This window comes from Astatotilapia calliptera, chromosome 3 (assembly GCF_964374335.1).
Source record: "Astatotilapia calliptera chromosome 3, fAstCal68.1, whole genome shotgun sequence".
Lineage (NCBI taxonomy): Eukaryota > Metazoa > Chordata > Actinopteri > Cichliformes > Cichlidae > Astatotilapia > Astatotilapia calliptera.
The window spans coordinates 44,689,003-44,704,649 of record NC_137424.1 but is presented as its reverse complement, the minus strand read 5'-3'; the positions used below and the strand labels follow the sequence as shown (position 1 = coordinate 44,704,649).

Genomic DNA, 15,647 nt, shown 5'->3' with positions numbered 1-15,647 from the left:
CTGTTCTAGAGAGTCTAATGTGAGGCTGACAGCTAAAAAAAATCCAATACTGGATTACGTAAAAGCACAATGATTTCAAGCATAGCAGCAAATCTACAACACAATAGCTGGAAATGCTGCAATGGCCCAGTGTCCTTGCTCAAATGATGTGGTGGGACCTTAAGAGAGCTGTGCATAAATGAATGCCTGCAAACCTTAATGAACTGAAGCAACACGCTAAAGAAGAGTGGGCTGAAATGTCACCAGAACAATGTGTGAGACTGATAAAGCCACACAGGAAATGATTACTTAAAGTTATTGCTGCTAAAGATGATTTAATTATTAAGGTATTGAGTTTCGGGTTTTTGGGGGGATTTTTTTACCCCATCAGTCCATCGAGCGGGCATTGGTTGGCATAAGTGACCAACTTTGCAAACAAAATAACACAAAACAAGGCAACATAGGATTTTCAAATCGATACCATAGGTGTCTCTAATAAAGATCTTGTTTGAGTTCAAATCTCATTAGTCTTGACCTCAAGGTCAGCACCCCTGCTTCAATCTTTTTTAGGGTGGCATTCCGTTTTTTCACAGTTTGCATTCAGTGAATTTTCATAATGGTAATAAGTATTTTCCTGTTATATGAGTGTAAGTATAACTGTATGGATTTTCAGGCCAGGGCACAACTTGATACGAGAATGGTTAAAAGATGATCCCCGCTTCAGAGAATTGACTCTAATGGTGCATCGATTTAAGTTTTTACTATAGTATTTGTTACTAATTACAAAGGAGGAGAGCTAATGTGTTTAAATAGACCTTTGACAAGTAACAGGCAATCCAGTATAACCACTGCTTGTTCCTGTATACTGTCAGGACAATGCAGGTAAAAATACACTGTGATTATGAGAGCATTCATATATTAAGGCTGAATAAATTATTTTCTCTTCTGGTGACTTTGGTGTTTCAAGGGTGATATGAAAGGCAAGGCTTTGTTGTTGTTGTTTTTAATCTTGTTAAGCATTTGTGGCTTTCGTGACACATAAAACCTTGGGTTTAAGTGATTGTGGAGGTGTTTTCAGGTCTAGTACAATAACAGCGCTTGATTCCTTATTGGGCTGAAAGGAAAGATTTTCATGTTCCTGCATGCACTAATAAAACATGTCAATTACAATCAACAGTGTAGTTAAAACACCTGGTGGAAGATATTAAAGTAGCAGTACATGTAACAAAGGAGGGTTTAGTGAACTAATAATTCTGTGTTCTACAGCTTGTACTTCCAGGGTATTTGTGACACCTAAAGAATCTACTGCTAGAAGACTGAGGGGTATCATGTGATTTATATTTCAAGACACTACAGTGTAAATGTGATCAGCTATTGTTAATTTTCTTTTTCTTTTCTTCCTACCCTCAGCAACTTCATATGGTCGTGGGACCTACTTTGCTGTAAATGCCAACTACTCGGCTCACCCCACCTACTCCAAGCCAGCTGCTGATGGTTCTCAGTTAATGTTCGTCGCCCGAGTCCTCACAGGCGTCTGCACTCATGGCCGACATGATATGAAGGTGCCTCCACCTAGAAACCACCAGCAGCCTCACGACCGCTATGACAGTGTGGTAGACAGAATAGATAACCCCAGCATGTATGTTGTGTTTCATGACAACCAAGCGTACCCTGACTACCTCATCACATTCAAGTGAGAGTAAAGGAAAAGTGTTTTCCACTGTTTACAAACAAAGGTGTCTGAAAAATCCAAAAAGAAAAATAATAAAACTAATATGCACATTTCACACTACAGTTATATACAGTGAGATTTTGAGTTTGAATTATAGAATTATGTCTGATTTTAAGCTTAATTATTGACCTGTCACTGAATTAGAAAAGTTACATATGTGTACATAAACACTGGAAACATGTTACACAATCATGCAGTTTTTAATCTTTGATTTGGTTGACATTTGCATCTTACATCTTCACTTTGTAAAGTGTAAAGCACTTTGAATCACATCTAATTAGTCCAAGAACATGTCACAATACTCTAATAAAGATTTACTGTATGATTGCCTGGTCCATTCGTAAACTGTGACATTTCATTTGAATTGTGGTGACATTATGCAAACAACATCTAAAAAATATTTGAATTCATAATCAAGTAACTGTTAAACATAGTAAACCATCTGGTAGAAGAGTTAAAAAAGTTAACTGTGTTAAAATGAGAGTTAAAAACATGAGTGAAGAGAGAAAAGCTCCAGTGGGATGATAATCTTTCTTGTCTGTGGCATTTTTGTCCACAGCTAAATGTGTTTTACAAGAAAAGGGCTCTATATGTTTCCTTTGGAGTTCATTTACTACAAAACTGAATCTGTTATATATATCCGTTCGTTAAGTCTGACGTCACTAGCCGTGTCTGGGCCTAAACTCTGCTGCAGGTCCATATATCAAACGATCACTATGGCATTACTGAGAGTTGAAAAACTGTCTAAACTCTTTCATCTTTAATAAAATGATCAGCGTTCTGCTCTACCAGGTGTAACAATTGAGTTTAACATCCAGGCATCCATGAAAACGGAATTTATGACATTTAACGGAGTTAGAAGTTAGCAGGAAGTTAGCTCGCTAGCTTCTATCTAAATACAATATAGCATGTCCTGACTGTGGGGTTTTGGAAACAAATTAAAACGTACAGCTCTGTTATCACTTCCAACATAAATGAAGACAGAAAACTAAACAGCAGTGACGTTTGTAGGGTTACTGAAGTTTGGCTAGCTGGTACATAATGATGTGCTACGTGACCGCTAGCGACACAGCTATGTTAGCATAATATAAACAAGCTAACTTTTTTTCCACTCGATAAAAGTTAACGTGAGTGTTCTCGGTGGTCAGGAACAAATGTAATTGCATGGCAGGATGCTGTAAAAGGACCAAACTTCAGCCAGGACAACAACTGAGATAATCCATCCACAATACGAGGTTAGTCATTCATATACTGCTGCATGGGCTGGGCTGTAGTTACATCCTAAGGTTTTAAAAACTGAGCTTAAATAAATGATTAGTGGTAATAAAAGCCGAGGGAGGTCAACAGTGATCACTGACTGTTTTAGGAGCTTTTTGAGATTAAATAGAAGAAAATACAAAACATTAAACATGTTAACAACACAAAAGCCATATTAAACGCAGACTACTTTAGGCACGGAAGTAGGATTCGTCACGTCATCACTTAACAACCGGATTATATTATATAAAATATAAGCCATTTAGCAGCTAGCTATTAATTTGACTACTATCTGTGCAGCATTTGAAAACAATATCAGCAATGCTGAAGCTATGTAGCTGAAAAACTGTAGTTGCATAACAATGATATAGGCCTATATGTGGTAAAAGAATAACTGAGGCTAAATAATGCTGGGCGTTTGTGAACGTAGCAATTCTCAGGGGTTGATGGTGACAGACGCCTGGCCTTGGACCTGCCGGAGAGCAGGACAGTCCAGAGTGGCGATCACCCTGCTTGTCCCGGCCCTCTGCGGAGTGAAATACTCAGTCCAGGTCAGAGAAGAGCCTCCTATGACCAACCTGAGAAAAGACAAACACGTCAAAAATATTAAAGCAAGACGCAGAATCCTTTGAAATAGGTGTTTTGTTTTTTTTCCTTTTGCTACTATTTGGAGGTTATAAAATCTCATCCAAAGGAATAAGATGAAACTGAAACCAGTTTTTGGTTTTATGTGGAAATATTTTATACAAACAGTTGTTCATGATCACTCACCTGTAATACCTGGACTTTGGCTCCATCATCCCAGGTCCTTCCATGCGAATGTAGACGTTCTCCAGGTTGAAGCTGAAGGGGTTTGTGAACTCCACAGTTGCTATCATCTCTTCACTCACTTTGCCTCTACCAGACACCTGAAGTACACACAGGAAATGTAAAAAATCTACCCCCAAAATCCAACTTTGTATATGATAAACAGTTGCTGGATAGGACATCAAACATGTAATAAAAGCAAAGTAAACTGCCCGAGTGGAACCAGGTTTGTCTTTAATGTGATGTAGGATGCACACTGCAACTGAAGAAACACCAGCAAAGAGAAAAATGCTGCAAAAGCACACAAAACACATCAGAAATAGAAAAAAAAACTCTAAGGACAAAAAATAAATAAATTGTGAAACAAAGTGTTTCTAGGGACAAGATAAAATGACGGACGAACTGCAGCAGTGAAGAAACGTGCAGTGTTACACTGAGGCTCACTTAAAAGAAGCAGAGGGTTCATCATTGTCGAGAGGAAAGAAAGGATACAGGTATCGTGTGTTTTAACCACACGAGTCATATGTTTGCTATTAGCCGTTTACTGTTAGCTTGTCACTTTCACAGCTGTTCCATCACATAATGGTGAAACACTTCATTTTGTTTTGTGATTTTATTTATTTATTTATTTATTTATTTTTGGATTTTGTGGTATTTCCTTGTTTTGCTTCTGTTGTTTTTTTATTCAATTTCCATTGTGTTTGTGTGCTTTTCCAGCATTTTTCTATTTGCTAGCGTTTCCTTAAGACGCAATGTGTTTGATCTCTCGGGGGCCACCACAAGGAATCATTTCAGACCTCGATGATGAGTTTGGGGTTGCGCAGGGTGACGACTTTCATTGCGGTGATGATTAGACCGGTCTCTCTGATCTTCCCCGTAACAATGAAGTGGAGGTTAGCTTGTTCCACCAGACGCTTCATATATTTCTTCGACTCCACAATTGCCACCTCCTTCTTATCTGTTAAATATAAAAATATTTCTACTTTGATGTGTGTATATTTCCTTAAATCAAAGTTAGAGATAAGATAAAAGATTAAATACTCATCGAGGCAGACATTTGTCCATAACTCAGGATTACACTGAAACAGTTGTCTACATTTGGTAATCATCTGTGGTTTCATGACTATGCCTCTTCATTTCCATGCCGTACACCTGACTCACTCATTTTGGGTTCAATCACCACCCTGGGGGTCAGGAACAGGAATTCGGTGCTGGCAACTCCAGTATAATACACCACACTCCCGCTGATGTAGGCGTCCACAGTGCGGCGCTCATCACTCTTGTTTTCGAACTCCACGTTCAGCTCAAAGTTGTCACCCACGCTGATCTCCAGGTTGGGCAGGACCACGTCCACATCAGCCGCGGGAGGGCTGGACTTCTCTCGTTTGCAGCCGTACTCCTCTGCTTTTTCCAGGACTGTCCGCTCCTCTGTGCTGCCTGTGTTGGGCATTTGAAAAACATTAGTGTGTTTGTATATTAACAGAATAAATTCTGACGTCCTTTTTTATTTGCTTTGCATTTTTAAAATGGTCTTGTCTCAGAATCGTCTAATCTTTGCCCAGTTTGTGATAAATGAAGCACCAGGAGTCTTTTAGTCCAGAGTACCAACTGTGGATAAAAACAATACAGCACGATGCCAAATGGAGCTGATTTCCAAATGAAAATAACTCAAATTCACAGTGTTTTCCTAAAAACACTGCCTAATCTGGCAACCGTATTGGAGTTCATGATGCCCGACAGCATTCAAGAGTGCCAACAATGAGCTGTTCTCCCGTTTGAACTTGCCACCTGGCATTTCAGCTCCAAGGATTTAAACACTGACTTAGAGACTGGCGGAGCAGGGTAATCCATCACTGTAAAAATGAAGCCTAACAGTGTGTTTCTGCTCAAGTGTTTCCATTTTCTTTTCTTTTTTTCATTATTTCATGATGTCAAGGTGACTGCATTCATTTTGCACATTTTAAAGCTGCTCCTTCATTTACTGTGGCATTCTGAGCTCAGGCTCCAGCACAGAAAACAGATCTGCTGCTTCCTGAAACACTGACATTTGTGTTCGATGTAGTCCCTGACCTTCAGCAAATTTGTATTGATCTGTAATGTCGCGGCGGGTCACATCTCCTGGAGATTTGGTCAGAACCAGGCGGCCTACGTGAGTTCGGTTCACTCTGACTGGCTCCAGGGTCCCATCTTTCCTCCGGGAATGAAACACCACATCACTGTTAATCTGTAGAAGGAAAGAAATAGGCACTGTAAAAACAAATACTGTGTGCCTTCTGTCATCAAACTGCCTGGTTATTGGTCATAAAACACAACAACCAGCGAGCGACGTCATTAAATACAAACACATTCTCAGTAATTCTAGAAAGAGAGTAATTCAAAGGCATTCACCTCGGCAAACACGAACGCAGCGTCAAATGGGAAGCAAATCTGTCCGTGCTTGATGGCCTGGACTGACGCAGGTCCACATCTGTACATGCCTTTATGGATTACAAAGGAAAAATCAAAAAATCAGTGTGACTCAAAGCACAGAAAACATTTGCCTCTCCTTTTACATTGCTTTGACCTAACCCTACAGCATTGGGAAAACCAAGGGAGGAGATTATAGAATTCCCTAACCTTATTACTAAATTTTTGCTAAATTTTTGCTCACCATCACTGGTCTCCTGTGGTGTTGCATCCACAACCTGCCAGCCCCCAAAGCCAGGAGGGAGGTCAGGTCTGGACATGTAGCACTCGTTCCAGCAGTGATAGTTCCTGACAAAAAAAAGAAACAGTGGTAAATATATAATCCAGTTTAGTTTGTATCTAATAATTTAATTTAGGTATATTTTCAGAATCAATTACTTAATCTTGATTATCTGGTGCTCCTACGAGAATACTGTAAATTTATTTCTCAGTAAATTTTGTTGCAATTCTCTGGAGAACAAAAAAGTCTGATTCTGAGTACTACCATTTGAAGTGTGTTAACAGACACCTACCAACAGGAGTGCAAAACATGTAGACCAAGGCAAGTAAAGAAATCTCAGGATATCTGTTAAATGGAAAGTTTCAGTACCAGATGGAGTCCCTGGTTCTGTTTCGATCAATCTTGCCGTTTTCATCCATGATTATGTCAGTCTTCAAGTTTCCATCGTTGTCGTGAGCTGAGTAGTAGTTGGTGACGACCCGAGATGGGATGCCCAGACAGCGTAAGACTGAAATGCAGAGGCAGAACTTACAGTCAAATCAAAAACAAGGGCGGGAGTCAAGAGCTTAAGAAATGTGGTTCTAAACTGAGTGAGCTGGTGCAGAGTCAAAGGAGACTGTATGTAAAAGGCACCCACTGTGACATCAACCAATGATGAGCAGACATCATGTTTAAACCCCCAAACTGAGGATTTTGGCAGTTATCTTAGTCTATATTTTTGTTTATTTATTTATTTATTTATTTATGTATTTTAATAAAATCAGACATACCAAGACAGGGTTGGACCTGACTGAGAATCTAAAGGAACTAGAGACCATAAACTCATTATGGACATTTTTCGTGAGGTCAAAGATGAAGGGAGCCAAAGGGCTTTCCCTTTTCTTTTTCCAACCAGAGCAGTCACTGAGTAGTGGCCATTATGCTGTATATATATATATATATATATATATATATATATATATATATATATATATATATATATATCTCATGCTGAACCTTCCTTAACAGATTTGTTTTTCCCCACAGAGTTCTTATAAATAAATAAATAGTTTGAAATGGAGAGTCATTTTTGAGCTACTTAGATCCAGTAAAGCTCTCACAGGTGTTGAAAACAGCAGCGTACACCCAGCACTGAGCGTAGCAGACAGGCATCTTGCTGCTGTTGTAGGTGAGCAGGATGTCCGTGCTGCCGGTCCAGGAAGTGGGTGCCACTCCATAGGTGTAGTCACCACTCCAGTTCCCCACCAAAACGCCTTCATCATCCCGAGAGTTCAGCTGCAAGGAAAAAGACAAGGCTTTAGATATTCACTGATTAAACACAGGGTACGGGAAAGCAGCACTCATATTAGCATTGCTCTCACCATGGCAGAGGCTACTCTGACGATCTTGATGGGGTCTCCTCTGTTGGTGATGGGCATTTCAGCCCGGTCCATGATGTACAAACAGGAATCCAGGATTCCATAGTTGAACTAGGCATAAAAACCCTCAGGTCAGTCACAAGACTTAACTGATAAGCCCTGAAGTGCCTCAGTCTTGTTTTCTCCTACCTGTCCATAGTTCCAGTCCCTCTCAGCAATGTCATCATAGGAGCCGTGATAGATGATCCCCATCTCGGTCATCACACACTCCTGCCTCTCCGTCTCATCATCCAGGAACACAGCATCCTCTGAGGGAAGACAACATGTGGGGTGCTTGAGTAGGACGAAAGCCAAACTGGGATGTTACAGTTCAGACTTTCAAAGACATACACATAAAAAAAGAAAACAACACAGCACACCTGCCACCCAGGGATTGAAGAGGATGTACATGTCCCTGGTGCTTTCCTTCCTGGTCCTGCGGATGCCATAAGGTGTCACCACGGCAACGTACATCTGGTACTTCCCCACAATGCAGTTTGCTGCTGGAGTGATGGCCATGGTGACCACGTTGTCAGAGGTGTTTGTGATGCGGCCTTCCCAAGTGGTCTGACGCTGCTTTGTGGGGAAGACAGGGACGTAGGTGCCCTTGCTGAACTGAGGGCTGGAGCCTGAGGGAGCAGCAAACATCAGCACATTTACATCATCACCTTTAAGTAAATATATTCTGGTGATTTATGTTTATGCAGGTCTGCTCTGATTGTTCCTAAAGCAATAATAATAATAAAAAACTGTACTCTTTTTTTTAGATATCCCCCCTGGGTCAACCCACCTGAATCAAATGATTAGTTCATTACCAGGCCTCGGGAGAACTTCAAGACATGTTGAGGAGGTAATGTAGCCATTTAAATCAGCTGTGTTGGGTCAAAGACACATAAAGCCTTTTGTCTAAAACTATTTAGAAATACTCCAAACTTAACTAACATTATTAACAGGATGCAAAACTGAGGTAGCACCAAGAATAGAAATAGAACAATCCTTTAATTGTCCCACAAGGGGAAATTTGGTTGTAACAGCAGCAAGAAAGACACATATACAAACAAACAGGACACAGAATAGAAACATACACAATTTTTTATATATTTACATCAAGGACTATAGTTACCAAAAAACAGAGTATTGTACCGTTATTAAAATTAAATAAAATTAAATACAGATAAGAGGCAAACCCAGGTTGTAGTGTGAATCGGTTGATAAAATTACAGCGCTGATGTAAACATCGGTGTTTGGTGGGAGCAGTTTTGATTGTACAGTCTGACAGCTGCAGGGAGAAAGAACGTGTGGAAATGCTCCTTCATGCATCTAGGATGCAGCAGTCTGTCACTGAAGGAGCTCGGTTGATCTGATATCCTCGTGTTGGTGTTGTTCCCAGATCATCATACTAAATGTTGTTCCAGGATCAACATTGCAAGTGACCAATCAGAATGTTGTGACGTCATACCTTTGCGACTTCGGGAAAAACCGGCGTAAAACAAAAAACTGTACTTAAGCTGCGTGAAACCGCCTCTGTCCGCCGATCAACGGACCCTGACCCTAACCCTAACCGTAACCCTTTAATAAACAGTAAGCAGAATTAATATTGTCCTTGCAACATTGGAATTTCATAAATGCACGAATGGCTTGGCGCGCAAAGGAATAACGTCACAACAATGTGATTGGTCACTTGCAATGTTGAACCTGGAACAACATTTTCATGATGGTCTGGGAACAACACCAACACGAGGATATCAGATCATCCGAAGGGGGGGCTCTGCAGTTCGGCGACAGAGACGTGTTGACTTTTGCATGTAATACCACTTTGTACCACTAGATGGTGCAGCGAATCAGTGAAATCTTCATTTAAGAACACCTTGAATTTTTATTTGTCACAGTGGCCTGGAAGAAATTTAAGGCCTCACTAGGAGAGAAACAGATCAGGCTGGTTGAAAAGAAAAATTAAAACTTGAAGAGAAGCACAGATGTGAAAATGTCGACACCCCGGCTTGATGCATGCCAAATAATCCAGGTAAGGAAATCCTAAAAAGTGAATCTGATCTGCATCTGAATCAAGTTTCTTGCATTGCAACACATCTATCTGGTAAAATTTTGTCCCCTGGTAGTGTTTTTAGTTAAATACTGTAAAGGGTAATTACAAAAAGTACCTTTAAGCCCTTAGTTGTTTACTTTAAAACTACGTTACCACCTGCTCCATGGGGATCACAGATAAGAGTAGTACTTAGTGGATTTAACTCACCGATGACAAACTCCAAAGCGAACTTATCTTCAGCAGGTTTGTAGGGACGACTGAAGGTGATCTTGACCTGGAACTCTTGTCCTCTGCGCACGATTAGATAGTCAGAGTGGTACAGCGCGGTGTGATGAGCTATCTTGTTGCTCTCATCGGGCCTTTTCATCATGTCCACCTCACTGATGTCCAGATATTCTGAACAGACAGGGAGAAACAAAGAGAGAAGACACAGGATGCATAAATTCTCAATGTTTCTTTTTTTTGTCTCCTACCACAAGAGGACAGTGATCGCCCCACTTTGGAGGAAATCAGATGAGTGACAGAAAATGAAGAGAAGCATCTGTAGAGAAAGTGGATATCAGATGCTGCTGATCATGCTTCCAGAAAAAAACTGTATTTTTCTAGAAAAACATTTTTTTTTTTTAAAATTATTTCTGACCTACATGATATTCAGAACCCAGTATGTTCTTCAAAAGTTCAAAACTTTATCAAGCTTATTCACTTGCAGTGGGGACGGCTGAGCTGAAAGTCCTCAAATGACCTTATCTGAAAACTTTAACTTGGTTATTTCTCTGGCTTAATATTACACTTCAGTGGTTCCCCAGTCCTGCTCTCAGCATTGAAAAGGTCACTCTTATTTTGTGCTTTGCCTCCCACAGAAAGCCTTTGGATGGTCGTAGTCAACAGTTTATGTGATGAAAAGCTATCTTTTGGGAACACAGTCTGAACTGTTCTCTCCTTATTAAAAACATAAGTGTTGCGCCAATAGGGAAATTCAATCGACTGTTCATTTGCGGTTGTTTACTGATGTAATTCCAGTCATTGCTTTCATAAATTCCTGTTACATCTGGATATCTCTGTGTGTGCAGCTCTTTGACGGTAATTCAGACTGCAGTGCAGTGACATGCAGCAGGAAGTGAGCAGAATTTATCCCCTTTGGACGTCATTCATGTGTCAGTCATGCGTAAAACGTACTGGAAACTGACAGGAAAGGGGCTTTATCTTCTCCACAGAAGACCCACTGTGTCATCAAATAACTTTTTTTTTTTAATTTTCTATAAATAACAGCTTACTGTCGAGAAGAACAGACTCGTCCAGTTCTTTACATGATCTGACAAGCGTCTTCCCCTTTGGGTTTACTGAACTTTTTTCTCACTTCAATGCATGCATATTTTCAAGAAACGTATCACATACATAAACATGAAATTCCTCCTTCACCTGTCAGAGGAGGGTATCCCCTGGGGCCTGGTTGAATAAAGTACTCATACTCGGGGATGTCGCTTGTCTCAGAGTTGGCGCTGGCAGCAGGAGCTGCGGTGCGGCCACGGTTTGTCACTTTGGGAGGAGGTCCAGTGGGAGCGGGAGGAGCAGGAGAAGGAGCCGCGATGGTAGCTTCATCAGACATGATAGTGATTGCTCAGGGTGGGTGATTTCAGACAGGAACTAGGAGGGAAGAGAGGATGTGTGAATACTAAATTATTAGCAATGCTGGGTGAAATAGTAGAGTCAGTGTCATGCAACTTTAAACAAGTCCAAATCTGGGCACATGCCACAGACTGAAGCAGAATCTGTAAGAACATAAAGAAAGTGAAGAAGAATGTGCTCACCTCCATAACAGAATTAAAGACCGACACCATTACCATCAACAACAACAACCATCTTGTTTTATTTACTGTTGGTAAAATTATTTTCTTTCCAATTCATCTGTCAAGCTCCTAAAGGCCTGTTTTCAAATTGATCTGCCTTCCACCTCTGGAAAATTGGGGAAAGATTTTCATACATATATAGATAGATTAAAGTCCAAAAAGATCACACGCTAAGATGAAGTTGGGGTGTAACCAAACCTTCCACATGCCTCGATAAATACTTTTCGGGTTATATCTTTTATGTCACACATGGCTTGCATGTGTGTTTGTGGCTTGGATAGAGACTTGGTTTATAGTCACTCCCATTCCTGCAAGCTCCTGGTCATGAAAGACAATTTTAGTGTTTTATGATTTATTTTCACTCCACAAATAATGTTTGTTTTTGTGGTTACAGAACGTGGAAAAAATGACATAAGCTTCAGCACAGAGCATTTATCATGTCTAAAAGAAAAGGACTTATTCCAGTCATGAATGGAAACCACAAAGAATCTTACTTCAGTGTGTTTACTGAAGTAAGATTACTTAGTTTGGCAATAATATCAATAGACTTTATTCACATGTCAGTTTGCAAAGTGTTTTGAAAGACAGACAACACATTGTAGGTGATAAAGGTACATGAAGCTGAGCTGTGGCAGAAAACAAAAGCAAAGCTCCTGAAATCATTACGAGGAGATTTAAAAATGGGGGTATGTGTTATTACTACTAGTAGTACCAGTGATTGTATGTTATACAGTGGCAGTAGTTTTTTCCCCAAATGTTTGAAATGTAACTGCATGCTTTTATTACTGTGATATTTATATATTTTTTTACTTTTAAATCTGAATCTTTAGGTGGTTTGGGGCATTTTATATCCATATCTTACATATTCTAACTTACTGAGCCAGTCATATCTGTCACTGGTGGTCAAAAGGTTGAGTCTGTTTGAGTTTATAGAAAAGGGAACAGTCTGTATTTGTTCAAAGTTGTTTTTTGCTAACATCGGGTCAGATTACATAAAGGTTGTGACATAAAGCACAATGCCACTGGTGAAAATCGATAACTTTTTGCTTTTAATTCATGGTTAATCCACGTATAGAGGTGTCTTCGTGGTGCTAATAGTGAGCCACACTGTGACCTCAGTGTTTTCAAACTGCAGTTGTTTCTTTGGTAATAGGTCAGCACATTCGGCTGCTACCTTTGTGGTTTGAGCCCACTCATGAGAGTTTCCTGCTTTAGCAGTGTAGTCACTCTTAGTTCAGATATCAAAACCTTCATACAAAAACTCAGGAAATAAAGCTGTGGATTAACAGAGCCTGGCTGTTTAATCATTAATGAGAGAAAAGATATAAAGATACAGCTTCTATAACTTAAGAGCAAATAGAGGCCCATTAGACAGGAAGACACAGCACACTCTGCAGCCCCGTAGTTCAGCCTGTTTCTGTTTCAACCAAAGAGCTGGTGGGTTGAGCCCCCCTGGGACGCCCATTGTTTTTGACAATGTAAGCTCTCTGATTATGGTGGTAAGCTTGCTACTCTTTGCATTCACATACATAATCTAAGGACAAAGGAGAAGCTTTTCATTACTGGAAATGTGTGGTTTCTCTCAGCAGCCACTTGTGGTCTGTGTTTTATTAGCCAATCACATCAGAGCAGGCTTTTTTGCATGCTGGTAAACAGTGAGTAAAATGAGGATTGCATTTGCTGAACTCCAATCTCAAATGCAGTGGTTGTTGTCTGATGATAATGTGCCTTTTGTTAGCTTTTTAAAATGACCTGCATTCATAAACAATAGATGGTGGCCAGGATAGGAATTATTTGATTGGATATCCACCGGCTCACCTGGAAGTTCCCAGTAAATTACTCTTTGCTTGGAGAGGTTAAGTCATCAGAGTAAGAACTGTGATGAGGATGAATTGGAATATCAGGTTGTGCTTTATGCTTTATGATGCATAAAGAGATAACTTGCATGTTTGACCTTTTGAATCCATTTAATGTCAAAGTCACACCCCTCACGCCCTCGAGGCTTCGGGTTGTTTTTGGTTTAATCATGCAACTACTGTTGCTAAGAGCCTTGCTTTTAGACTTGAGACTTGAGTAAAGGCAAAAAAACAAACAGAGGTATAACTTAGCAGAGCTGTTTGACATGTATTTCCTCTTACTGGGGATGAAAGGTTCAACCAGCATGCCCACTCCAAGAGGTCCTCCCACATTACGTTTTGTGCCATAATGCATGGGATATTTCAAATTGTGTAGGCTATATTGGGCTTAATGATACTTTGCATCACTCTGTCTTTCCAAGGCATCCCAATAAGGCAATCTGTGCCACTGGTGGTTCAGGTGAAAACAGAGCGCTCACTGTGCTGTATGATGAGTCATCCAGCACACACCCCCACATTATACAACAGTGGGTTTTACTCTGAGCCAGGTGTTTTTACCACAGACTCCACGTAGTGTGCACCCTGCAAGCATCTTATGAAAGCAGCACTTGTGTATATAATGCTTAAATCAGCCTTTCCTATACTTATGTAATCTTTATGGCACTAGCTGCACGCCTCCCTGCACGGCAGTGGCAGCCCACTCTGCCTGTTGCAAGCAGGGTTTTGGTAACCCCCATCTGGGCTGAAGGGTTGATGTCATTTTTGTCCTGTTTCTTGTTTTGTGGATTTAATGAGTCACTGAGTAGACCAACTGTGTCTGTTTGCATCCTTTTGGTTTATTCACACCTAGGGCCAAGTTTGAATCCAGCAGTTTGATTAGTCACCACAGTGGTCATTACCTTTTCTCTTTTTGCAGCTGAGCTATTATACGGTCATATTTAGTAAAATATTAACTTGGGAGAGTAATAATACCCACCAAATGAATATATTAAAGCAAAAAGGACACAATTAACCTAACTCAAAAAGTTAGTGGATTGGATAAAGTATGACACTGTGAATGCTGAAGTGAATCTGCAAAACTGTCATAAACTGAATAGCTGTAACCATAATTAAACCTGTTTTGTTACTTTACAACACTACTTCTCTGTTTTCGAATAACACTGGAGTGCTTAATGTGTTTGTTTTTTTCAGTGTTTTGGGGGCAACTGCTGACACAGAAAAAAAACCCTGCAGGTAAAACAATAAAACCATGAAAAGAGCCAAAGACTCTCGTTAAAGCCTTTATTTAAGCAGACTAAGTCTGGGATGCATTAAAGGGTTTGTAGACGCAGCATGTGCATAGTTAGTGATTAACCTCTGGTTATAGTTTTTTCATTTGCACATATATTAATAACTCTGGTCATTTTCTCACAGTTACTGCCCACTGATAATGTTCAGGTTATAACCACTTGGTTATTACATTTAGTTAATTTGGTGGAAAATGTGAAAATGTGACCCACTAAACATAACTAAATTAAAATGCAACAAAGTGTATCAGTAAGAGTGATGATAGGGCATATAGTGATGTGCTAGAAGCTTCGTTAGACACACTCAGAGTTGTTGTGATTGCACAACAACAGTTCTTAAATGACTCTCAGATGGAAATACATTTCTTCACATCTGGAAGTTATAAACAAACATTTGCCAAATTGCAAAGGAATTTTAGTGTAGTAAAATAGTTTCACCAAAGCTGTTACTTACCAGTCAATCTTCGTATATGGAAAGAGCTCAAAATGTGGAGCGGACACAGACACACCTCAGCTGAAGTTGTAGAGGAAAGCTGTTGTTTGTTGGAGTCGGTCTGCTGCTGCCCCATGCAGGAGTCTTCTGCTTCTCCTTATATACCCCACTGAAGGAAGGAAAAGCGTGTGTGTGTGTGTGTGTGTGTGTGTGTGTGTGTGTGTGTGTGTGTGTGTGTGTGTGTGTGTGTGTGTGTGTGTGTGTGTGTGTGAGACATCTGCAGAGAAAGACGTGTAACTGTGCTGTCCAGCTTAGAAACAGGA

General features: G+C 40.2%; 2 protein-coding genes across 2 annotated transcripts in view; one reads left to right on the top strand and one right to left on the bottom strand.

Moving 5' to 3' along the window:
* LOC113018875 (protein mono-ADP-ribosyltransferase PARP14-like) overlaps positions 1 to 2,046 on the top strand; it is a 14,989-nt gene extending 12,943 nt beyond the window's left edge. Inside the window, exon 13 of the mRNA XM_026162278.2 lies at positions 1,390 to 2,046. Coding sequence (XP_026018063.2) covers positions 1,390 to 1,676 — 287 coding nt within the window. The 3' untranslated portion in view covers positions 1,677 to 2,046. The remainder of the gene's footprint in view (positions 1 to 1,389) is intronic.
* Positions 1,893 to 15,647, bottom strand: f13a1b (coagulation factor XIII, A1 polypeptide b). Its single transcript, XM_026162283.2, has 15 exons — positions 15,346 to 15,647; positions 11,322 to 11,546; positions 10,110 to 10,298; positions 8,239 to 8,487; positions 8,009 to 8,127; positions 7,823 to 7,930; positions 7,562 to 7,736; positions 6,831 to 6,969; positions 6,426 to 6,529; positions 6,164 to 6,252; positions 5,846 to 5,999; positions 4,937 to 5,212; positions 4,573 to 4,733; positions 3,740 to 3,876; positions 1,893 to 3,546 (listed from the first exon to the last, which is right to left on the bottom strand). The coding sequence occupies exons 2-15, from the start codon at positions 11,506 to 11,508 to the stop codon at positions 3,405 to 3,407; spliced, it is 2,229 nt and encodes a 742-aa protein (XP_026018068.2). The 5' UTR covers positions 11,509 to 11,546; positions 15,346 to 15,647; the 3' UTR covers positions 1,893 to 3,404.

Coding starts and splice junctions, on each gene's coding strand:
- f13a1b (XM_026162283.2), bottom strand. CDS start 11,508: ATGTCTGATGAAGCTACCATCGCGGCTCCTTCTCCTGCTCCTCCCGCT. Junction 8,488..10,109: donor CGCTTTGGAGTTTGTCATCG/GTGAGTTAAATC, acceptor CTGCTCCCTCAG/GCTCCAGCCCTCAGTTCAGC. Junction 7,931..8,008: donor GGGACTGGAACTATGGACAG/GTAGGAGAAAAC, acceptor TTTTATGCCTAG/TTCAACTATGGAATCCTGGA.